The 24230-nt window shown below is 34.4% G+C and overlaps 4 protein-coding genes across 5 annotated transcripts; all 4 read right to left on the minus strand.

Annotated features, from left to right (window-relative positions):
* Positions 1–4005: 4005 nt before the first annotated feature.
* Positions 4006–6991, minus strand: LOC129803919 (protein brown-like). The gene is made up of 3 exons (XM_055850797.1): positions 6482–6991; positions 5615–6421; positions 4006–5555 (listed from the first exon to the last, which is right to left on the minus strand). Exons 1-3 carry the CDS (start codon positions 6980–6982, stop codon positions 5043–5045), a joined length of 1821 nt encoding a protein of 606 aa, XP_055706772.1. The 5' UTR covers positions 6983–6991; the 3' UTR covers positions 4006–5042.
* Positions 6992–9682: 2691 nt separating this feature from the next.
* Positions 9683–11812, minus strand: LOC129803920 (protein brown-like). Its single transcript, XM_055850798.1, has 3 exons — positions 11292–11812; positions 10331–11137; positions 9683–10271 (listed from the first exon to the last, which is right to left on the minus strand). The coding sequence occupies exons 1-3, from the start codon at positions 11790–11792 to the stop codon at positions 9759–9761; spliced, it is 1821 nt and encodes a 606-aa protein (XP_055706773.1). The 5' UTR covers positions 11793–11812; the 3' UTR covers positions 9683–9758.
* A 1195-nt stretch (positions 11813–13007) lies between these two features.
* On the minus strand, positions 13008–15028 carry LOC129803921 (protein brown-like). Its single transcript, XM_055850799.1, has 3 exons — positions 14519–15028; positions 13637–14437; positions 13008–13581 (listed from the first exon to the last, which is right to left on the minus strand). The coding sequence occupies exons 1-3, from the start codon at positions 15017–15019 to the stop codon at positions 13072–13074; spliced, it is 1812 nt and encodes a 603-aa protein (XP_055706774.1). The 5' UTR covers positions 15020–15028; the 3' UTR covers positions 13008–13071.
* Positions 15029–17319: 2291 nt separating this feature from the next.
* On the minus strand, positions 17320–19388 carry LOC129803922 (protein brown-like). Of its 2 annotated transcripts, XM_055850802.1 has the most exons (4): positions 18825–19379; positions 17962–18765; positions 17655–17891; positions 17320–17585 (listed from the first exon to the last, which is right to left on the minus strand). In XM_055850802.1, exons 1-4 carry the CDS (start codon positions 19323–19325, stop codon positions 17379–17381), a joined length of 1749 nt encoding a protein of 582 aa, XP_055706777.1. In that variant the 5' UTR covers positions 19326–19379; the 3' UTR covers positions 17320–17378. The 2 variants fall into 2 exon arrangements, with proteins under 2 accessions (XP_055706777.1, XP_055706776.1); XM_055850801.1 differs by having other exon boundaries at positions 17320–17891; positions 18825–19388.
* Between the last annotated feature and the right edge of the window lie 4842 nt (positions 19389–24230).

The following is a 24230-nucleotide window of genomic DNA, read 5'->3' on the forward strand; positions in this document are numbered from 1 at the left end:
TCCAGGCATTTGTCCAACCTAGTCATCACAAAAGCTAAAACTTCACGAAATTTCGTGAGAAAAACACCTGTCCAAAATAAGAATCATCACCTCACTGGTGAATGTCTTAAAAAATTTCCCATTTTTCACACGAAAAATATAATTCACAAGGCAAATCTCACTTCAGGTCAAATGTACAAATCATCAGTAACGTGAATCAACACAATATTCCATGAATATTCAATAATATCACTCAAAAACAGCGAACAAACTTTGTTAGTACTTCACCAAAACTAAATAAGACTGAAGTAAGCCACGAAGTTCTGTCATATTTCTCGTAAGCAATTGCTCCCACTGAATTTTCAACAAAGCAATTTCAACTCAAATCATATTCAAATTTTAACGTATTTAGTGTTAAAATCTTCCAAAAAGAACAAATATTTAGATAGAATTCATTATTCATCAAATATTAGAATAAAAATCCATCATTTTAATCAATTTATTTTTAGTGTCCAATGTTATCCTCAAAGTGTCCAAAATAAGAAACTGGACAAAATTATGAGCATTTCCCCTACATAAAAAAATCTTGAAAATTTTGAAAAATGAGTCCTTTGGCCTCTATGATAGGAATAGACGCGTAAAAAATCGGAAAATGAATAAATACTAAGGCATCATTTTTTATAAGTCTTGTAATTCGCATAATTATGCTGAAACATATGCCTCTCAGTAAAGTAAAGAAACGAGTTAAGAAAATATTGAAAAAATCGTATGATTACATGCATACTGTTCTCTCTTGAAGTTCGAGCATTATAATACCAGCTTCAAATTCAATAGCATTTCGAGCAAGTATTATCTGACTATTCATTGCACACATACTTATTTCAGCGTCTCTCTCTCCCTTTTATATGCCATCATAAATTCTTATAAAAGACTTTAACTAAAACTTCCAACATTCATAATCTACCTGAGGGATTTCCACCTCTCTCTTTCTCTCCCCTGCATCACAACTTCCACAGCCGAAAGAGGAGTAACAGTTGAGGAAATGAGTTCCAGATGATCCAGGTACAGAGTAACCGTTCCATAAAAGACATTACTTAATATATACCACAGACACACGAAGATATTACGAAGTACTAATTTCCATAGAGAAATTGTGCAGCACGGAAAAATATGCCAGACCATGTCTGAGGAGGTTTCTGTGGCAAGAGGTCTTCGGCATTACCTTCAAGCACATTCTAAAACGCTTAACCTTTTGGTCATTTTCCCGCCACGACCAGCTACTACCCCAAAATTTTGACGTCAAGATCGCGGAGGAATTTCTAGTAATAATCTATTAATAATCGCCCAGTGTCTTTCAGATATGGAAATATTCATGTTACAAAATTGTAGCTAAAATGTTGGTGTGCTTTAGCTTGAATCGTGGTGAGTTTAGTGTACGTTGGTATAGCAGGGTCAACTTTTATCTAGCCACTACTTCTGCACTCGTCGCAGACGAGGAAGTGTCTCAGTTGACGGCAAAGTTCGTTGACACTAGACTTAAGACAATTGAGAGAATGAGAGACCCGAAAATATATTTGGAGCTTGCTAAGTGAAGTTCATTACAGGTAATTTAAGTATTGAAGCACCAACGCAACCAGCGCCTCTATTGGTAGTATAGCATATCTAGTATATTCGAGAAACTTAATAAACTTACTGCAATACTAAAACCTGTTTTGTTTGAAGATAAAAAAATGTAAAATATTATCGAATAAGATTAATTGGCATAATGCATGTCATTGAATAAACGTTATGAAACTACTTTGTGCATATCACAGTTTTATATCCATATAGCAAATGTCGTTCTTATCGTTTAAAAAGAATCAGGACCTCTGTTTCTTTTTTCTATCTCTGCATATTTTTGAACTAGTTTTTTCTATCTTTTTTCTGGGATCTGACGGATATTCTGTTCTCTTCAATTCTTCCGGTGTTCGTCAGGATCTACTTTCTTTTTTCCAAAATAAAACAAAAATAAAATGAAAATATTACGAAGTACTAAAAAGCTGAATCTTTTTATTTTGGAAAAAAAGAAAGTAGATTCTAACGAACACTGGAATAGTATTTTTTACTTCTAATTTTTTTCTTAAAAAATTGAATCCATGAATCTTAACACAATAAATTTAAAAACAAAATTAAAATTACACATTTTTAAGCTCGAAAGCAAATCTGTTACTTTTTTACTAAAAGTGTCCCTTGATGCATATTGTCGTATCTGTCAGGGTGTTCATATGTCAATTGGTTTGCAAAAATGAAAGACACAAAATGATAGGGTAAAATTGAATAACTTAGGGTGGAGTCTACACTTTTGAATATTATATACACTGTTATATACACTAACGATATATCAAAATAAATAAATACTAATAATTTTGTTTTAGTATTTAATCTTTATTTATTTAAAATATGTTTTATTCTGAGTTAGCCTCTTAACATTCTAAATTAAGAATGACAAAGGATCAACTTGCTTGAGTCAGGAAGGAGTATGCAGTACCTTGTTCCAGAAATGTATGAATGATAAATCCATTTAGCGGCCCTTTACTTCTAACAAATTGCCCAAGCAACCAAAAAAGAGCAAAATTTTTAGTGAAAATTTATTGACTCATATCATCTGAAAATTTATTGAATTCTCTTTCTAAGTTCATTAAAATCTCAAAAAGTGAGTTACCCCTTATAATTTCTAAGGAGCGATATATATAAGGTGGAATCACCACTTCTCGCCAGTGTGTCCCACTTTTCGCCACTCATATTGAAATACTATTTTTCGCGATTTATGAAATAAATGACCCGCAAAGTTCTTTGTATTTTTACTGCTGCTACGTATAGAGTCGAAAAATAATAATTATTCGTTTTGGATTTACGATTTTGAGCATTTTTTAGAGTAATATTTTTAGCAAGTGCATCGAATCCAGTATTTCTTACCAAATATACTAAGTGTCATCAAATTTTCATGAAGCAAAAAATACCTTTTCGGATTAATAATTTGTCCATTGAACATTTAATTACACTTGTGGAATACATAAAATTTGTATTTAGTTAATTAATATTTCATTTTATATTATTTTTATAAAAGAATGAGGCATGGCGAAAAGTGGTAATATTTTGGAATGATTTTACCACCTGTCAAAATCTCCTTTCAATAGGCGACGCTAACTTAACTTCGCAGATTGTCAATTGTCAAATCTGCATTGTTTACTTTCTGCAATAGACCTATAATTTGATTTCTCAAATAAAAGTGAAAAAATCGTTTAAAGTGAGTAATAATAAGGTGATTATGAGGAAAAAGAAATGCTAAATATATTCTCTTTATAACATTGCCTAAAATAATCGAGTTTGAACCTTTTCAAGTGGGTGAAAAGTGGCGACGAAGTGGTTATTTTTGCATTGTTAATAAAAATTAGTTTTTTTTAGGTATAGTCCAGAGTTAAATTCTAGGACTATTGTTTTGACGAATCTAGAGCCAACACATCTAAGTAGTTTTGTGACAAATTTGAGATATCTTGTAATAAGAGTTCAAAAGTTATAATAAAATTAATTCCTTTTTTCCTAAACATAGCGATAAGCGGTTACTCTACCCTGTGTTGAGGTTTTGAATTTCTGAATATATAGCAATTTGAATAAATTTTAATTAGCTAGTTGTTCAATTGTCTGCAATAAATCCTAATTGGAAATTTTTCTTTAAAAAAGTTGTCCTAAACTTTATAGATTAATCTTACGTCTAAATCCCGTATTACGATGTTGATTAATAAAAGTGACGACCATATTATAGAGAGGTACATTTTTTTAAGGAACTGTGGAGTCACGTGAACTAAAATCAACTCCCAAATGATTTTTTTTACTTTTCATTGAACTCAATTAATCCATGTCATTTTATCCTTTTAATACCATTTTATTTATTATAAGACAGTTTCATTCTTTAATAATTTTTAAACGATTAATTATATCATTTCTGTTATACAAATTAAAAATTAAATATTCCAAAATCAATATCATCCTTAGATAATTATTAAAATATTTAAAATTGATTCAAATAATTATTTTTAAAGTGTACAATTTTCAATATCTTTTTTTCTAATATTTAAAAAAATGTTTGTTTTTCGTGAATTAGATTTATATAATATTCCCTGAAACCTTTAAGGACGATAGGGCAGCGGTATCCCAAGAAAATATTTTCTACGATCATCTAATTGTAAAGTTATGTTATTCTCTAAAAAAAATCTGATAAAGTGATTTTATCTGATCTCCAATTTTTATCCCTTTCGTCCTTAGAGGGTTAATTCTAAAGATGAATAAATTTATATTTTTTTAAATTGTTTATTTCAACTGTTTGGCCCTTGATATTACTTCTTTAAACAATTATAATACTAATACAGCTAAGTAAAATTAATAATATAGGACACATAATTCTTTTTTTGAGACTCACGAATTTTTTTAGTAACCAACTAATGCTGACTTGCTGGATGTTTAAAATCAATAAATTGAGGAAAATTTCTGTAAAGTTTGTGCAACCCTGAGATGGGATGTTCGTCAGAGTGCTACTATGTAACGATAATATATCAATGGTAAACATCTGTGTGCTCTTAAAATATTAAATCCATATGAATACACGTCTGAAACATTTGAATGCAATTTTGTAGTAAAACTACCAGAAGTGTAATAATTTCTTCTCAAATACTTGTACATTTTCGATTCTATTTCGTTCATTACAATTTTAATAGCAGTTTCAAACTAATACACATCAAATGTTCCTTTCTTAAAAGAATGTCTATTTTCAGAGATTTTAGGTGAGTACACAAAAAAATCTAAATGAATAAAAGAAAGAGAAGTAAAAGAGAGATTGATAGAAATAATAACACCTGGGTATTTATAAGTTGAATATGTGGTTCTAGAACGAGTCTCTTTTTAGTATTCATGTCTCATTCGGGAATCTCTTTGTCTGGACAACAAAGAATAGGTAAAGTTTTTGAGTATCACGATGGAAAAATTATTTATATTTGTCTGTAATGAATTTATATTTTTATCGAAAATCTTCAATAGAAACCTTCCTTCTGAATGTAATGCTTTAGGCCAAGGTAGCCTAGAATATGAAAAATTATAAACGATAATGCGAAGTATAAATAGTCCATCCAGACTGCTGAAGTATCAGTACCGAAGGAGTAGTAAGTGAGAACAGCAGTTCCATTTCGAAGACAATTCGTTGATGTAGTGCATTCAATGTAGTCGATCTCCCGCCAAAATTGAATGGATATCGCTTCATTCGTAAGAAAAAAGAGCGATGTGTATTTTATAAAGGGAAATTTACTTACGTTTACATAAAACCCTCCAAAGATCATCATAATATAGTCAAGAGGCATTGAAACCTCATTAACTATGTTCTCTTCTATGAAGACACCCGCGATCATGAATCCATAGGCCATAGAAGTCACAGCAGCAAAAGAACAACTTAAAGATATCGCAATATACGTCCACATATCGCTAAAGAAATCCAAGGATATATACATGATACCCACGAATATAAAGGACTCGATAAAAGTCCGAGGGAGCTGTGATAAAAACATTTAATAGTTTTGAAATAATAATGAAACAAAACTCCCAAACTTACCTGTTCAAGAACAGAAGCTGTATAAAAAGCAGAGACACTGAACAGTTTCTCCCCAGTCTCTCTTCGGATCAGGGCTAATTGTGGGCAAAAGAACATAATCACTAAACAATAATTTGTGCCGACGATTTCAACGCACAAACAAAAGATTGCTCCCTCAATATCCTGGATAGAAGTTTGTGACATCTTCTCAGTGACGCTCTGATAGAAAAGTGATAGGAAAATTGATGAAATCATATAAACACAGCTCCTAGTAACTGCCTCCTTCAATGATCTTCGAGAAACCAAGCTTGATCGTTTCAGAAGGTAGAAAACCTGAAGAATCCAAGAAGTAGAGAGTTGACTAGGTTGGATCTTTACAGGATTTGGCTTGGTTTCTTGCGACCGTAATTTTGCAACCATGATATCAAGTTCAGGTTTTTGCGATATGATCTTCACGTAATATTCAATCGGATTGTAGTTTTCTGGACAAATGAACCCAGCTTCGCGAAACTTATCTTCAGCTTGGCTTGTGGTTCCCTGGAATACAATTCTTCCTTCGCGGAGAAGGATCATGTGAGAGAAGCAGTGGAAGATGTCAGAAGTTGGTTGATGAATCGAACAGACAATGCCTTTGGGGAATGTCTGTGATTGTGGTTCCCAGAGATCTTTCTCCGATGTCACGATTTCCATCTTGGAATTGGTGTTATTCTCAGAATTTTCATTAATCCCACAGAGGTTTTTTAGAGTCTTGATCACTAAAAGAGCATTGAAACTGTCCAATCCGGTGGTAGGTTCGTCACAAAACAAGAAGTAGGGTTCCCCAAGTAACTGAAAAGTTCCATTTATTAATCATGGTTTCAACTATCCTTAACCGGTTTCAATCCTTACTTCTGTAGCCAAATTGAGCTTCTTCCTCTCGCCTCCAGAAAGAGTCCCAATTCTCGAATTAGCTAGAGAGTTGAGTCCCAGTTGTACAAGAATTTTCTTGATGGTTATCCTCAATTGAATCTGTGGCATCTTCCGGGAATATTTGAGTAACCCAATAAACATTAGATGTTCCTCAACGGTCAGAGCATTGATCAGACTATCACTCTGTGGCACAAATCCCGAGATGCTTGTCATTTCCTCGCGATCAACTTCCCTCGAGTTGATCGTGAACTTTCCCGCCAATTTGTTTCCACGAATTCTTCTAGAGATTGCCGCCAAGAGAGTGGTTTTACCAGCTCCACTTGCACCCACAATGGCAACGAGATCACCAGTGGATACTTCACCGGACACATTCTGAAGAATATGATGGGTTTCTGGCGTTCTTTTGCACTTCCACCACCAATAACTATTCTTCCGACGGATGCTGTAATTAACATCCGCCCAACGTAATGTCACTTCCATTCCCGCAACCAGACTAAACAGATACTCCTGCTATCTTAACTTCCACCAGAAAATTAAAAATTTCTTTTTGCAAATACTTTTCAATGAACTCATAAATTTAGATTTTGATAGCGAAGCTTTGGGAGGAATTAAATTTATACCCTGACCTTCTCTGACTGAGAGGTACCATGTACAGTGTACACTTAGATAAAATTGTAAAAAATGTAATTATTGTTCCTGTACGAGCTGAAATATTAGTTTGAGCAGTGACTGCGGTCTATATGCATTACCTATGCATCTGCATTCGTTGCAAACTGTGTATCATTTCCAATAAATACAAATTCGAAATAAATGCTGAAAGCGCAGTTGCTGATCTCACATACCATATCGATAGCTCAGAATAAGACTCGAATAACTCGTAAATAGTAAACTTTGCAGGAGAGCGATTTTAAACGGAGAATTAATATTCTACATATAAGATTTTTAAGATTTAAGAAGCATATAACTTTGAGAATATATCGACCACTCAGAATATAAGTCGAATAACTCGATTTTTTACAAAAACCGTTTTATTCGCTTTTTGGATACTTCTTTATACCCTCTATCTTCCCTATGAGTATTATAGATAGATAGATTGTATAGGGAGCATGGTACGATCTGTGGGCTGCAGACACCTAGGCTCTATTTGAGCCCCTTATGTCTACCCAACAAACCTTACTCCAATTCTTTTAAAACCTGGCTGAACTGCAGAATATCCTGAGCTGCCGCTCTTTTGATATCCCCCAGTGTCAGCACTTCTTTCTTAAAAATCTGAATTCTCTGGCTTGAGAATTTGGAACAATAACATAAAATGTGTTCTACTGTTTCCAGACTCTCTCCACAGCCCCTGCAAGCTGAGGTAACGTCTACACCCAACTTTGCAAGATGTGAATTTAGCCAGTGTCCTGTGTAAATTCCTATAATAACCCTCAAGTTCCCCCTGTTAAGATTTAACAAGAGTTGAGATCTATTTAAATCTAATCCATCTATTACGGATTTCGCGAAACTACAGCCTTTTACGTTATTCCAAAGTGCTGTATGCTCTATTCCTGTAATATATTGGAAGTAATCTTTCCGTAATTCTTTCTCAACTCCCAAGACTGGTTCAGGGCCTATAAAGTCCTGATATACACCAATCTTTGCGAGTTTATCTGCTATTTCATTTCCTATAATATCGTTATGGCCAGGACACCACAGAAGAATAATATTATTATTCTCTGCTAATCTACAAAGACTAGTCCTGATCTCTTTAACAATTTTAGATGTTATAATACCCTGATATGGCGAAGAAAGTGCCTTTTTGCTATCAGAGATAAAATAAATACTTTTTCCTGTGGGATTTTCGTTCATTAACATATTCGTTGCAATAAGAATAGCTCCGACTTCTGCCAAGAAAACTGTTGTGAACCTTCCCATAGAAAAATAAAATTCATCACCTGTATCTAATCGAAATAAACCTCCTCCAGCTCTCTCCAATTGCACTGACCCGTCAGTGAAGATTTTAATGTCATCTTCACCTGCTACTGATGACAGTGCATTAAAGAGAAAGGAATTTTCTGTATTTAAAAGTAAAGTACAGTTTGGGATCTCAGCGAAACACTCTGGTGATGTAGAGTCACTAGGCATTTCTAAAAAAGGATATTTGTTAGATATCTCTTTCAAGGCCAAACAGTGCCCTACAACACTGCCTTTCAGTGTCCACAAATCGAGATCGCGTAATCTTAAAGCCCCCTTTGCAGCTTCCATTTCAATGAAAAGTGGAAGAGGCGGTAAACCTAATAGTATCTCTAAAGCAGCTGTTGGAGTCGATCTTATAGCACCCGTGATTGCGATGCAAATATGTCTCTGAAATCTGGTTAGAGTATCCTTGACGCATTGCAAATTTACCCTAGGCCACCAAATTACAGCTCCATACGTCACAATAGGCCTGATCATCACGGTATATATAAAATATACCATTCTTGGTGATAGACCCCAGGTTTTTCCTATAATTGATCTGCACTGCCAAAAACTGCATGTATGAATATTATACTCGAAAGAGAATTATTTTCAAAGTTATAGAGATTTTAAATCTCAAAATCCTATACTATGTATGTAAAATTTCAGCTTGAAATTGCTCTCCTGTAAAATTTGACTACTGCGAGTTGTTTGTTTCTTATTCTGAGCGGTCGTAATAATTTTACTGTGCGATATGCAGAAAGAAGATAACAGTTGTCAATTAGCAAACAAATTCAATTTTTTCCTCTATGTTCTTTATGGATTTCACCTATCTTTTCTGAAAATTTGAGGCATTAGACTAGCTATTAAAATATTATATTATAAAGGGCCAAATTCATTTGTAACACATTGAAAAAAGTGAATTGGTCGAAGCATAAATCGTCCGAATGTAACGTGCTTTCCTCTAATGCCCAAAAAGCGAATAAAAATAACTTTGTAGAGTTTGTAGAAATCCGAGTTGTTCGAGTCTTATTCTGAGCCGTCGATATGTTGTCTAATGGCTTAAATATAACTAAAAAAAACATAAGAATTTACTAGTTTCTACTCCCAGAAAAGTGAAACATGGTACAAAGATCTTAAAGCATCAACTAAAACCTAAAACATTGACTCCTATCCTGCCCCTGGGACATTTCTCTGCTGCAAAGTTCAATGTGCATACTATTTATGAAAAACACTTTAACCAACTTTGCAGTATAAATTATATATTTTAATTTAATAGTCAGACATGTCTACATTTTTATATGCAAAAGAAAAGCAATCTTTAAAAATAGCCTTCCTTTTGAACATAACGCTTGAGGCCGATGAAGCCCAGAATATGAGCAATCATAAACCAGATTCCCAAACCCACATAATCCCTCCAGATTGCCGTTAGATCATGGCCATAAGCGTAGTAATTGAGGACATCAGTTCCGTTTCGGAAACAATCTGTAGGTGCATTGCATTCAATGTAGTCTATTTCCCTCCAAAACTGAATGGATATCGCTTCGTTGGTCAGGAAAAACAGTGAAGTGTATTTCAGGTAAGGAAAATTGCTCACGTTTATGTAAAATCCTCCCAGGACCATCATAATATAGTCAAGAGGCATTGAAATTTCGTTCACGATATCTTCTTCTATGAAAATACCTGATATCATGAATCCATAGCCCATGGAAGAGACAGCAGCAATGGACAAGCTCAGAGACATTTGTAAATATGTCCAAAAATCACCTAAAAAGTCTAAGGATATGTACAGAATACCCACGAAGATAAAGGATTCAACAAAGTTCCGAGGTATCTGTAAAAAAATTAAATATTTTAATGTCTGAATTATGATATGTAATTCTCCATCCTCACCTGCTCAAGAACAGAAGCCGTATAAAAAGCGGAGATACTGAACAATTTCTCACCGGTTTCTCTCCGTAGTAAGGCTAACCGTGGACAAAAGAACATAATTACAGAGCAGTAATTTGCGAATATCATTTCTGAACAAATATAAAAAAGTGCTCCTTCAATATCCTGAACAGAAGTTTGCGTTGTTACCATTACGCCTTGGTAAAGAAGGGCTAGAAAAACTGATGAGAGCATATAGATGACACTTCTAATAATCTCTTCTTTCATTGATCTTCGGGAGATTAAACTTGATCGTTTCAAGAGATAGAAAACCTGAAGAATCCAGAGAGTATGAAGATTTTCATCTGATTTCGTCCTCCAGTGATATTTTCTTGGACATATCGGTGGTAATTCTTTGGTCGTGAGATCAAGCCCTGGTTGTTGCGATATGATCTTCACGTAATACTCTATGGGATTGTAGTTTTCTGGACAAATAAAACCAGCTTCGCGGAACTTATCTTCAGCTTCTCTTGTGGTTCCTTGGAATACAATTCTTCCTTCACGTACAAGGATAATATGAGAGAAGCAATGGAAGATGTCAGAAGTCGGTTGATGAATCGAACACACAACACCTTTTGAGAATGCCTTCGATTGAGGTTCCCAGAGATCTCTCTCCGATGGCACGATTTCCATCTCGAAATTGGTGCCATTCCTAGGCTCTTGATCCATCCCACAGAGATTTTTGAGAGTCTTTATCACTAAAAGGGCATTGAAACTGTCCAATCCGGTGGTAGGTTCGTCACAAAACAAGAAATAGGGCTCCCCAAGTAACTGAAAAGCATCATGATTCAAATTTTTACCATAATAATAATAAATTTACCATAATTATAATGTAAATAATAAACTTTTTTCACTTTAGATATGAGAGGAAGATAACATGCTATCAACATTAACTAATCACTCATAAAATTTTAGAAGGTCTTACCTCTGTACCCAAATTTAGCTTCTTTCTCTCACCTCCGGAAAGAGTCCCAATTCTTGAGGAAGCTAGAGAACTGAGACCGAGTTGCACGAGAATTTTCTGAATTGTTGTCCTTATTTGAATTTGTGGCATCTTCCGGGAATATTTGAGTAACCCAATAAACCTTAGATGTTCCTCAACGGTCAGAGCATTGATCAGACTATCACTCTGTGGCACAAATCCCGAGATGCTTGTCATTTCTTCGCGATCAATTTCCCTCGAGTTGATCGTGAACTTTCCCGCCAATTTGTTTCCACGAATTCTTCTAGAGATTGCCGCCAAGAGAGTGGTTTTACCAGCTCCACTTGCACCCACAATGGCAACGAGATCACCAGTGGATACTTCACCGGACACATTCTGAAGGATATGATGAACTTCCGGAGTCTTTTTTCGTCTCTGCCACCAATAACTATTCTTTCGAATTATACTGTAATTTACATCCTCCCAACGTAGTGTCACTTCCATTTCTACGTCTAGACTAAATGAATACTGTACGGTTTTTCTCATTTACCTATGTTTCTCTTAAATTTCTAATCCAGAAGCTTAAAAATTTTAATGAACTAAATATTTGGCTTTTGATAGTAAGATATCTCGCGTAATCGCTCGACCTTCAATGGAAAGAATACGAGCATGTGCAGAGAATCAGATGAAATTTTGTGAGATGTAACTTTTTCGGTCTAAGTAAGAGTTGAATAACTTAGCTTTTTGCTACGGTAATCTATTAAATTATCGACAGTAAGATAGTTCTTATCAATATTATATCATTTTCATACCCTCATTATTTAGACTGAACTTGTCGTTGTTCCCTTGTATCTTGTTGGGTTACTAGATAATTTGGTACTACCTATATATTTAGTAGAACCAGTATTACCAAGGAGATTTGTTCGCTTGCTCGTTTTTAATTTAAAATGATTTAGTTGAATTGAAGTCAAACCATAATCGTAAGGAACATTGACGGCCTTGGCAGATCTGAGGGTTAGCCGAAAGACGGCTTAGTGTAATTATATTAGAAATAATGGTCAAACTACATTTCCATCATTTTCCACTAAGTCGTCTCTCGGCTTAAGTCGTAAGTGTGTCTAGGGTAGACTCTTATCGAACAATTTGAAGGTTAGTCAAATATTTTTCGATTTTGTGGTTTATATTTGAAAATCAGTGGAAGCCAAACCCAAAAGTCGAAATCTCGAACGCCAAAATTTCGAATGGTTTAAGATCCTGAAAGGCAATCAAAAGGAGCATAATGTTTAGAATGATCACTCAAAACCGAAACACAGAAAATTGTCCTTTGCTTCCAACAAGAACGGGTGCAATCGTGGGAGTTAGTTATGACTCACAAATTAGGGAGTTTGGCTTTCGGGCCTTCGGGATTTTAGGATTCGAGACGTTGACCGGGAGGACCCATGCGAAATATGTCTTTGAATAATGGTATCATTAGATTTCCATACAAATGTAAAAAATCTAAATTTTCCTAATTTATTTTTTTTTTGGATTTATATCGTTTTTAGAACAGATACATACAATTTATTCCATACAAAAGCATTCCCTTTTCAAAACTTAATACATATTAGCTTCATTTCGTTCACGCTCTGACTTTCTCCTAACATAATGTTTCAAGAAGTGACTTGGAGATCACGAATTGATTGGGTGTGAAAGGGAAGGGGAAATGCAAAATTAAACTTATTTAAAAATACAGAATTAATTTTTATTTACATTATATCGCACCATCCTCAGCATAAATTAATCTTTAATAAAAACCTTCCTTTTGAGTGTACCGTTTTAAACCAAGGAGTCCCAAAATGTGGGATATTGTGAACCAGATACCTAAACCCAAGTAATCTCCCCAGATTGCCGTTGAATCAGTACCAAAGGAGTAGTAGTTAAGAACATCAGTTCCATTTCTAAGGCAATTTGTTGGCGTTGAGCACTCAATGTAGTCAATTTCAAGCCAATACTGCACAGACATGGCTTCCGTAATGAGGAAAAAGAGCGACGTGTATTTTAGATAGAAAAAACTGCTCACGTTAACGTAAAATCCGCCAAGCATCACCATGGCATCCAGAGGCGCAGTGATTTCGTTCACGATCTTCTCGTATACAAATATTCCTGAAATCATAAACCCATATGCCATTGAAGCCACAGCAGCGATGGAACAACTTAGAGACATCAGGATATATGTCCAGATATCACCGAAAAAATCCAGTGACGCATATACAATGCCCACGAAGATAAAAGAGTCAATGAAGGCCCTGGGAATCTATGATAAACTGTTTAAGGTTTCATATTTTACGGAAGGAAACTCTTTGATTTACCTGCTCTAAAACTGCAGCTGTATAAAAAGCCGAGATACTGAACAATTTCTCTCCAGTCTCTCTCCGAACCATTGCTAATTGTGGACAAAATAACATGATCACTGAGCTACAATTCATAAAAATAACTTCTACACAGAGGCTAAAGATTGCTCCTTCAATGTCCTGGACAGAAGTTTGTGTCCTTCCTGTGACGCTCTGATAGAAAAGTGCAACAAAAATAGATGAGATCATATAGATTACGCTTCTGATGATCACTTCCTTCATTGATCGTCGTGCCACTATACTTGATCTCTTCAGGAGGTAGAAAACCTGAAGAATCCACAAAGTAGGAAGTTTACTTTCACAAATCACCTTCCAATTCACTGTTCTTAAAACTCGTGATCGGGTTTCTTTGGTCGTGAGATCAAGCCCTGGTTGTTGGGATATGATCTTCACGTAATACTCAATAGGATTGTAATTTTCTGGACAAATAAACCCAGCTTCACGAAACTTTTCTTCAGCGTCTCTTGTGGTTCCTTGGAATACAATTCTTCCTTCACGTATAAGGATAATGTGAGAAAAGCAGTGGAAGATGTCAGAAGTTGGTTGATGAATCGAACACACAACACCTTTAGGGAAGGCCTGTGATTGTGGTTCCCAAAGATTTTCCTCCGATGTCACGATTTCCATCTCGAAATTTGTGTTATCCCTTTGATCTATCCCACAAAGATTTCTCAGGGTCTTTATGACTAAAAGGGCATTGAAACTGTCCAATCCGGTTGTAGGCTCGTCACAAAACAAGAAGTAGGGCTCTCCTAGTAACTGAAAAGTTTGAGTTCTCGCTCAAAATTTTTCTATCATAAAAAGACCCAGTTTTTCAGTAAATCTCACATACTTACTTACCTCTGTGGCTACATTTAGTTTCGTTCTCTCACCTCCGGACAAAGTACCAATTCTCGAGGAAGCTAGGGAACTGAGTCCGAGTTGAACGAGAATTTTCTTGATTGTGTTCTTCAATCGAGTCTGTGGCATCTTCCGGGAATATTTGAGTAACCCAATAAACATTAGATGTTCCTCAACGGTCAGAGCATTGATCAGACTATCACTCTGTGGCACAAATCCCGAGATGCTTGTCATTTCTTCGCGATCAATTTCCCTCGAGTTGATCGTGAACTTTCCCGCCAATTTGTTTCCACGAATTCTTCTAGAGATTGCCGCCAAGAGAGTGGTTTTACCAGCTCCACTTGCACCCACAATGGCAACGAGATCACCAGTGGATACTTCACCGGATACATTCTGAAGAATATGATGGATTTCCGGAGTTTTTTTTCGTCTCTGCCACCAATAACTATTCTTTCGAATTATACTATAATTAACATCCTCCCAACGTAGTGTCACTTCCATTTCCTCAACCAGACTAAATGAATTTTTCTTATTTAGCGATGTTGCTCTTAATCTCCCATACAGCAAATTAGATTTTTTTTTTAGAGGAGCATTATTTACCTGGCGCAAACATTTTTCAGAAAACTCACATGTTTGGGTTTTGATAGCGAGATTTTCGTAATAGATTTACAGCATGACCTTTTCTAAGGGGTATAGAGCTACCATATAAGCATGAGATCAGGAGAAGTGCAACTTCTTCCTCTGTGATTTTAATGACTTGTATCGAGAGACAGATTACTACTTGCAATAAAAAGTTAACAATCTGACAATGATAGAGAACTATATATTATTATCACATAAAATTACTTTATTAAAAAAAACAGAAGTCAGTACTTGTGATCGTTCGTATTTTTGGATGTGACGGTAATTTTTCCTTTACAATTTTTCTCATTCAAGAAAAAACCTCTTGTCGAATTCTAAAAAAAAAAGATTATTAGTTTTCTCGAAGTCTTTTACACGTAAAATTATATTATTTTTAATAAAACTTTTAGAAGGGGAAGAGTAGAGGAGACTGGGGCAAAAAGTCACAAAACCGATATTTTATTTTTTTACAAGCTACCCGAGCACCTCCAAAATTTCTAATTAGCACAGTTTTATAGAAAATTTACCGCTCTATAACTCTGTGAAAGCCATTTTTCTCTACTTTTTAAGGAAATATATTTATCGAGCCGTTTTCTAAAAGGTAATTTTGTGATCATTCTCAAAAATACTGGGGCAAATAGTATCAGGCATAAGATACTACCACATTTTGATTCGCTTTATTACGGGATTCCGTAAATTTAAGTAAAATACCTAGATTACATATTTTCATAGGAAATTTATTCTTCTACACCTTTTTAAAATACCTTTCCGTTTTCTTTATCTGAGCGCGAAAAGCGCATTTTAAGCTATTTTACAAAAAAACACACAAAAGACTGCAAATCGTTTGACCAATGCAAACAACAAGCGGCGACACATAGCATTGACGTTTCTTTTCACCGTGGTGGGACATCAAAAATTGTTTCGGTTTTTGGTACTTTTTGCTCCATAGCTTTTGTTACTTTTTACCCCAAGTGGTCGTTTTTAATAAAAAAAAATGTCTTGAGAGAAGAATCTTTGTAAAATTCTAAAATAGATAGGTGCTTCGTATTCAAAAAATATTCAGATAATTTGGGAAATATTGATATTGATATTTATAGTAATAGTAATATAGTAATAGCAATATTTATTCAATCACAAAAATAGAGTTCATCCCTCTTACAATTGTGATAAAGAAAAAAGAAAAACAAGTTAAAAAAACAGCAACAAAAAAAGAGAAAGAAAAATAAAAGAACGATTTACAATAGTATAAGAAAAGTAAATGAAAATTAAATAAGAAAAAAAATCCAATAAGCGTTCTCTTAAGATTCAGCCTGAAATCTTTATTTTTCTCAAACAGATAGGGTCCGCAGATATTCACTAGTGCATCAAATTTAATATAAGTAGCTCATCTTCTGCACGGAAAATATTTCAAAAATAGGGCTAAAAATTTCGATATTTTTTATTTTCTAAATTCCTTGTTCAAATTCCAACAAAATTACGACATTGAAGAAGACCTATGGAGCATATCTATATAAAAAATTTTAAGCCGCTATCTTATTTATCTTGGAAGATATTGAATTTTAAAATTTTCGATTTGTGACTTTTTGCCCCAGTCTCTCCTACTGTTCCGTTTTTATTAAAAATTTGAAGTACAAATATTACATATTATATATAAAAACAAAGTTTGTCAATTGTGTTTTAAGGTCATATTTGCATTCATTGTTTGTTGCGTATGTTATCTTAATTGTCCTACTTCCGGTAATCGTAATATAAGCAAGAAAGCCTCTTTCGAGTTGAATAGCTATTATTCGAAAGAAACATTGTTGGTAAGGAGCAAGAGGAGAGTTTAAGCTGTCTCATAATCTTACTATTACGTAATATAATAATATTTATTGGTATTCTTCCTACTTATCTCTTTTTCAACCGCTTGTCTCAATTGAAATCTCGATCCTATGATAGGACACCTAGATTGACTCTTTACAAGTCTCGATCCTCCGCCACTCCGGAAAACTTTTGAGGTCGATTCTAAGACGTTCCCAAGAAGTATCCTAGCGCTTGCTTCATACACTTTCGCCTAGGTCTGCCTCGAGTTCAACGCTCTTTCTAAATGGCTTGGGAGCTAACTCTGTTTCTATTTTACAACACATAAGATCAAACTTTCAAAAGAATATGGAAGTTCTTACTAGAAAAAATGATTCAGGTTCTTAAGAAAAATTAAATTTTATTTCGCAGCATTTGATTGGAAATGAAAAATAAATTTTCAGTAGAAACCTTCCTTCTGAATGTACCGTTTGAGACCAACAAAACCGAGGATGTGACAAATGGTGAACCAGATTGCGAATCCCAAATAGTCTCTCCAGATTGCGGCTGAATCAGTGCCCAAGGAGTAGTAGTTGAGAACATCAGTTCCATTTCGAAGGCAATTCGTTGGTGTAGTGCATTCAATGTAGTCAATTTCCTGCCAAACCTGCACAGAAAGTGCTTCATTGGCGAGGAAAAACAGTGAAATGTATTTCAGATAAGGCAGACTGCTAACGTTGATATAGAATCCACCCATGATCAACATAATAGTATCAAGAGGTACAGAAACTTCCTGCACAATCTTTTCATTCACGAAAACACCAGAAATCATGAATCCATAAGCCATCGATGCCACAGCAGCCAAGGAGCAGCTTATACCCATTTGAAAATATGTCCAAAGATCACCAGAAAAACCCACGGACATGTACACGACACCAAGGAAGATGAAAGACTCAATGAAGGCCCGAGGAATCTGAGATCAACAATGATTTTGATGATTTAAATTTATTTAATATGGAACTAAAACAAGCATTAAAACTAACCTGCTCTAGAACGGAAGCCGTGTAAAAAGTAGAAACGCTGAACAGTTTCTCACCAGTTTCTCTCCGGATCAATGGTAGCTGGGGAGCAAATGATACAATCACCAAATAACAATTTCCGAAGATTACTTCTGTACAGAGACTAAAGACTGCCCCCTCGACATCCTGGATAGATGTTTGCGTTTTTCCTGTGACCTTGCCGTACACAAGCGCCAGGACAAAGGCTGTGATCAAGTAAATTGCGCTTCTGGTGATGATCTCTCTCATTGTCCGCCGGGTAATTAAACTCGATCGCTGCAGAAGATAGAAAACTTGAAGAATCCAAAGAGTTGAAAAGTGGCCAGACTGAATCCTCAAAGATCTCGATGTAAAGTCTCGTGATCGTAATTCATTGGTCGTGAGATCAAGCCCTGGTTGTTGAGCAATAATCTTTACGTAATACTCAATGGGATTGTAGTTTTCTGGACAAATAAAACCAGCTTCGCGGAACTTATCTTCAGCTTCTCTTGTGGTTCCTTGGAATACAATTCTTCCTTCACGCAAGAGAATTATGTGAGAGAAACAGTGGAAGATGTCAGAAGTTGGTTGATGAATTGAACAGACAACACCTTTTGGGAATGCCTTCGATTGAGGTTCCCAGAGATCTCTCTCCGATGTCACGATTTCCATCTCGAAATTTGTTCCATTCCTAGGCTCTTGTTCCATCCCACAGAGATTTTTGAGAGTCTTTATCACTAAAAGAGCATTGAAACTGTCCAATCCGGTGGTAGGTTCGTCACAAAACAAGAAATAGGGCTCCCCAAGTAACTGTAAAAGATCATTTCTTAGCATGGTTTTAAATTTCTTAAACCGGATTCATTTCCTACCTCTGTGGCTAGGTTTAACTTTTTTCTCTCGCCTCCAGAAAGAGTCCCAATTCTCGAAGAAACTAGAGAGTTAAGTCCCAGTTGTACAAGAATTTTCTTAATTGCTGTCCTTATTTGAATTTGTGACATCTTCCGGGAATATTTGAGTAACCCAATAAACATTAGATGTTCCTCAACGGTCAGAGCATTGATCAGACTATCACTCTGTGGCACAAATCCCGAGATACTTGTCATTTCCTCGCGATCAACTTCCCTCGAGTTGATAGTGAACTTTCCCGCCAATTTGTTTCCACGAATTCTTCTAGAGATTGCCGCCAAGAGAGTGGTTTTACCAGCTCCACTTGCACCCACAATGGCAACGAGATCACCAGTGGATACTTCACCGGACACATTCTGAAGGATATGATGGATTTCTGGTGTTCTTTTGCACCGCCGCCACCAAGAACTATTCTTCCGACGGATGCTGTAATTAACATCCTCCCAGCGCAGTGTTACTTCCATTATTACTAGAGACTGAGTGGATGCACTTCGGCAGATTCATCATCTGCCCCTGTTTCTCTTACTGGGAGATAAGAAATCTCTGATCCAATACCCTACTATATGAATTCATATGTTTGGCTTTTGATAGTGAGACTTTGTGAGATGGATTTACAACCTGAACAAGATTTCTTTGAAAAACTGGAGACGTGAGCAGAAAATCAGGTGAGATTGTGGGTAGTGTGCTTTTGTAATTACATTATAGGCATCAATATTCAACAAAAATAGAAATATCTTTATGAAAACATCTGATTATCCTCACATAAATTCTGAATTTGATTAATTTACCCAAATGGTCTGAATAAATTTTTTCTAGGGCATTTACTTATGAAATGGGCAATAGAAATAGAATACAAAGTTGGAAATGAAATTTATCTGATGGAAAAGAGAAAACATCTTCCTAGAATGACATTGCTTTTTACGGCTATAGGGGAAACTAGAATTAAATTAGATATGTAGCACATTAACTTTTTCTTAGTTTGTAATTTGTGGAAAAATGTTTGGGTCGGAATGATAAATACTTTAGTGAATTATATGAAAATATGCCAGATTTAATTAAAAAATGCATATATTGCGGAGTATTTTTTCTAAAAATAAACTAGAATATCCCAATTAAATTATCGTCTGTCTAATTTCATCCACTTTCCTCTATAATGTTAACAGATTTCTCTTCTAGAAAAAAGTATTGCACATTTTCAATTTTTTTTACAACAAAAACAGATTACGTAAGTATATTTTTTTTGTTCTAGAACTAGAGTACAGAGCCCTATTATATCGCTCCTTGGAAATTACAAAGGGTCAACTCAATTTCTGTCATTTTTCACGAGACAGCATGAAATATTTAACTTTGTATAGATAATTATTTCAATTCAATGACTGAACAAAAACAATTTATTTCTTTTTTATTTGTATGAGCATTAATACAAACATTAAAATATGCTTTTTAGGAGTTAGTTCCTTATCATTCTAAATAATGCGGAAATTTTCTTGGAATTAGAATGACAAGGAATCAACTTGCTTGAGCTAGTTTCCTTGTTTCAAGAAAATTTGAATGATAAATCTATTTTATGCCCCTTTAAGGTAAAGTGCCCTCGCTCGACCGGTTCCTCGTCTCGACCGGTATAGATTTATTTATTCAATTTATTATTTTTGCTAAAAATATTTTGCGTATGATCTAACATTAATATGGGTCTATTATTCCATGAGTAATACGAATCAGTGACAAATTCATGGAAATTGACGAAATTGACCATCAAACATTCAAAAATTGACCCACCACCGGTTGAATCGAGGAACCCGGTTGAGTGAGTGTAGGGGAAAGTGCCCATGCTTGATACTGTAAAATGATTTCAAGCAATCACAGAGTAAAATTCAGAAAAAAATAAATAATAACGAAATTTAATGACTATCATCTGAAAATTTATTAAATTCTCTTTCTAAGTGAATTAAAATCTCAAAAAGTGAGTTGGTCCCTTGTAATTCCCAAGGAGCGATATTGGATATATCCTTTTATTTATAAGATATGACTATGGACGATAGGTAGAACAAATGATAAGTTCTCGTGCGGTATGAGTAATAGTTGGAGACACCGGGGCAGAATTAGCCGTAGAAGGAATATTGAAAAAAAAACACTACTTATTCGAAGAAAACACATCCCCTATTATATGGAATATTTATCAGCCACAAATAATTTTCTGACAAATTATATTCAATGATAAATTTCATTTGGTTAATTCTACCCCGGTCTCCCCTAATATAACTTGGAGTAAATAAGATCTACAAAGTGGTCTTCAGACTAGAGGTTTAGCCCAGTTCCCAAAGGTCTCAAAATCCTGAATAGCGAGCAATTTTATTGGTTTTTGAGAATCTATAGGTCACTTTATCTTTAATAATCCAATGCTAAGTTAAATTTTTCCAAAAAATCATGATTGATAAGAAATCAGAGCAGTTAAGCCATATGGCTAAGCCTTAGGTCTGAAGCCCGTACAAATAGCAGAGTATGGTTTAGCTTCAAGAAGATTAAATTTATTATTAGACTCTGTAGAAAATTGCTGGTGTAGATTACAATGATGTCTTTGAAGAGGAAACTCTGTCCAAACGCGGCAACAGTATTTGTGGAGTTTTTAACTCAAGATCAATAAACTACCTCTTCTCCAGGGCTTTTGACTCCTCCGTGTCTTTCTCCGTTGTCAAGTGTTGTCAGAGATTTTCACAACACGTCCCAACGGATACATAAGATAATCTTTAATCATTCGGGGACAACTAATTGTCCCTATTGTCTGCAATCCCTCTCCACAGGAGCATGGGGATGTCATGCAGTGAAACTCCTTTCCAAAGCACGAATATGAACAATATTCAAATAGCGCTATTATTGTAATTTATCGATCTTTTTTTTAATTGTTATTTATTTGATATAATAAATAGCTTTCCAAGAACCAATTAAGAATAAACTGCTTGAAATTGAATTATGAATGTATAAATAAGTGTGTATGTTTTTTAGCTGGAATTTCTGTTCAACCCTATAACGAACGTGTGTGTGTTAAAATATGATTTTTTCATGGTTTTATAAATGAAAAATGTTGCACAAACGGTTTTGCTACTTTTACTCAGACCTTTTCCACAAATTTCACTATATCGTCGGTTGCGTCTACCTCCTGTCGTATCTGCATTTCTTTTGTGTCAGCATTTCACGCAAGAGGGGACGTCTGTAATGTAGCTTACACCGAATGCAGATACAAAACAAATGCACATACGACAGAGGTAGACACAACCGACGATATATCAATGAAATGAAAAGTCAAAATGAGTTCGGACTTTCAGAAAAAATGTCAGGACAATGACTGAAGGCACTAAAGTAAATAAATGAAATTAATTATTAATTAAGTAAATCAAAGTTTATTACGCTTGATTGACTCTGAAATTATTGGAGGACTAAATAACATTTTTAATCAGTATGTAAAGCCATATTTAGTTTCTATGTCTTCTTACAAAAAATATTTAATAAATAAAAAATAGGGGAAAAAGGGGATGTTACCAGAGACCGGGAGTTGATATCTCATTTCCCCGTTTGGCCTATCTATATTAATTGGGATCAATGCAGTCAGACTGAAGAGTCAAAAACCTATAAAAGTCAAAATTAGATGAAATAGGTTGGAAAATAAGTCCTCCACAGATCGATTGAATTTTGAACTTGAAAACACTTTGAGTGTTTTCAAGTTCAAAACACTCAACACTCAAAATTTAGAATTTTTTGGGCATAAATATACTAAGATAGTATGGCCGAAATGCTTGTTTGGCCTGCCTTCCAAATAAATGCTAAAATAAAAGTAATTACTAGAGACGTTTTCGAGAAAACCATAAAAAAAACTTGGTTTTCGAGAGGAGACGAGGAAATCGTCAGCCAATCGTTTTAAAGTGTTAAAGAGTTTTCGAATTTTTAACAAATTCAATTCGATTAGTTTATTTAGTTAAATTTAGTTTTAGTTATTTAATTTGTCTAAGGACTTTAAAAAAAAATCAGGCTTATCAGTTGATAAGAAAGACCTTTTCTATTGATTTTAAAACAAATTTAATTGATTTACTGTTTTTTTTTTCAATCTCAAATCTAAAGTATATGGTGCGAGCAACAACTATTGGTCCTTTATGAACTTTTGTCACGATTTATTGGTGTGCGATTTCACTGTTTTTCAATGCGATTTAGAATATGAAATTTCAACACATTTCCATAAAGGAAAAGTTATTATTAATGAAAAATCATCATATTTACCTGTATTTTATTAAATACATTAAATAAATTCCAATATTTTGACAATGCTTCTAATAAATGTTCTTTTTGCCCAATAGTTGTTCTATATGGACCCTATTTCATTATATACAAAAGAATTCTTAACATTTTAAAGACCTTGCTTTGGAAATTTAAGGTAAACGTAAATTTAAATATTCAGAAAACTCTTTTTAAAATAACTACCAGCAAGCAGAAATAGGATAAAAATTCATAAATTGAAAATTATCAAAGTTCGTTGTCTTCCTAGATAAAAAGACTTGGGCTTCAAATTTTTACCATAGATCCATAGATTCAGTTTTTTAAATATACAAAGTTTGAAAAAATCAAACAAGGACTATAAAAAGTAAAAAAGAAGTATTTAAATTAAGAGTGCAGTATTTAAAAGACTTTTCTTACAGGAAATATCAATATTGACCTCCTAAAATTAAGCACATTTTTCGTTAAGATATAGAGAAAAATTGTCTTTAACAAAATTGTAAGTAATGAATTTCTTATCAAAATATGCAAATGCAAACTGGATTATTTCTTACTCGATTATTTCTTATTATTTATCATCACTTTTTTATGAATTTTTTGACCATTGAAAACTTTAGAAATGTACAAACCCATCATTTGCCTCCAAAATAACATAAACTCAAAATGTAACCGGTTTACATTAAGTTCGTTGCATGTTCTGATGATTTTGAATTAATTTTTAAATGAGGCAACAAACTTTTGACATAACAGAAATTATCAACTTTTGGAAAAAATAATAAAATTATTCAATTTTTTTGAATATAAATTAGATGTACGGATTACAGGGAACTCATTTGGAAAAGAGAAATTTGAAAAAGTAATTTTTTATCATTTTTTCACTTGATTTCTCAAAAATAACGTTAGGCAACATCCTATTGACACCCATTGTACTTTTTATTAATCCAGGGTCTGTATTTTTCATTTAGAGAATCTCCTAGAATCTCCACAAAATCAACTCTTAGAAAATGATTCAACAAGCAATATTTTCCTTTCGGACAGAAGAAAATAGTCTTCAGGAAAGATGTAGAGCATTAAATTTCTTATATAAATGTCCTGTTTGCATATCTCTT

The sequence above is a fragment of the Phlebotomus papatasi genome, chromosome 2, assembly GCF_024763615.1.
Source record: "Phlebotomus papatasi isolate M1 chromosome 2, Ppap_2.1, whole genome shotgun sequence".
Classification (NCBI taxonomy): Eukaryota; Metazoa; Arthropoda; class Insecta; order Diptera; family Psychodidae; genus Phlebotomus; species Phlebotomus papatasi.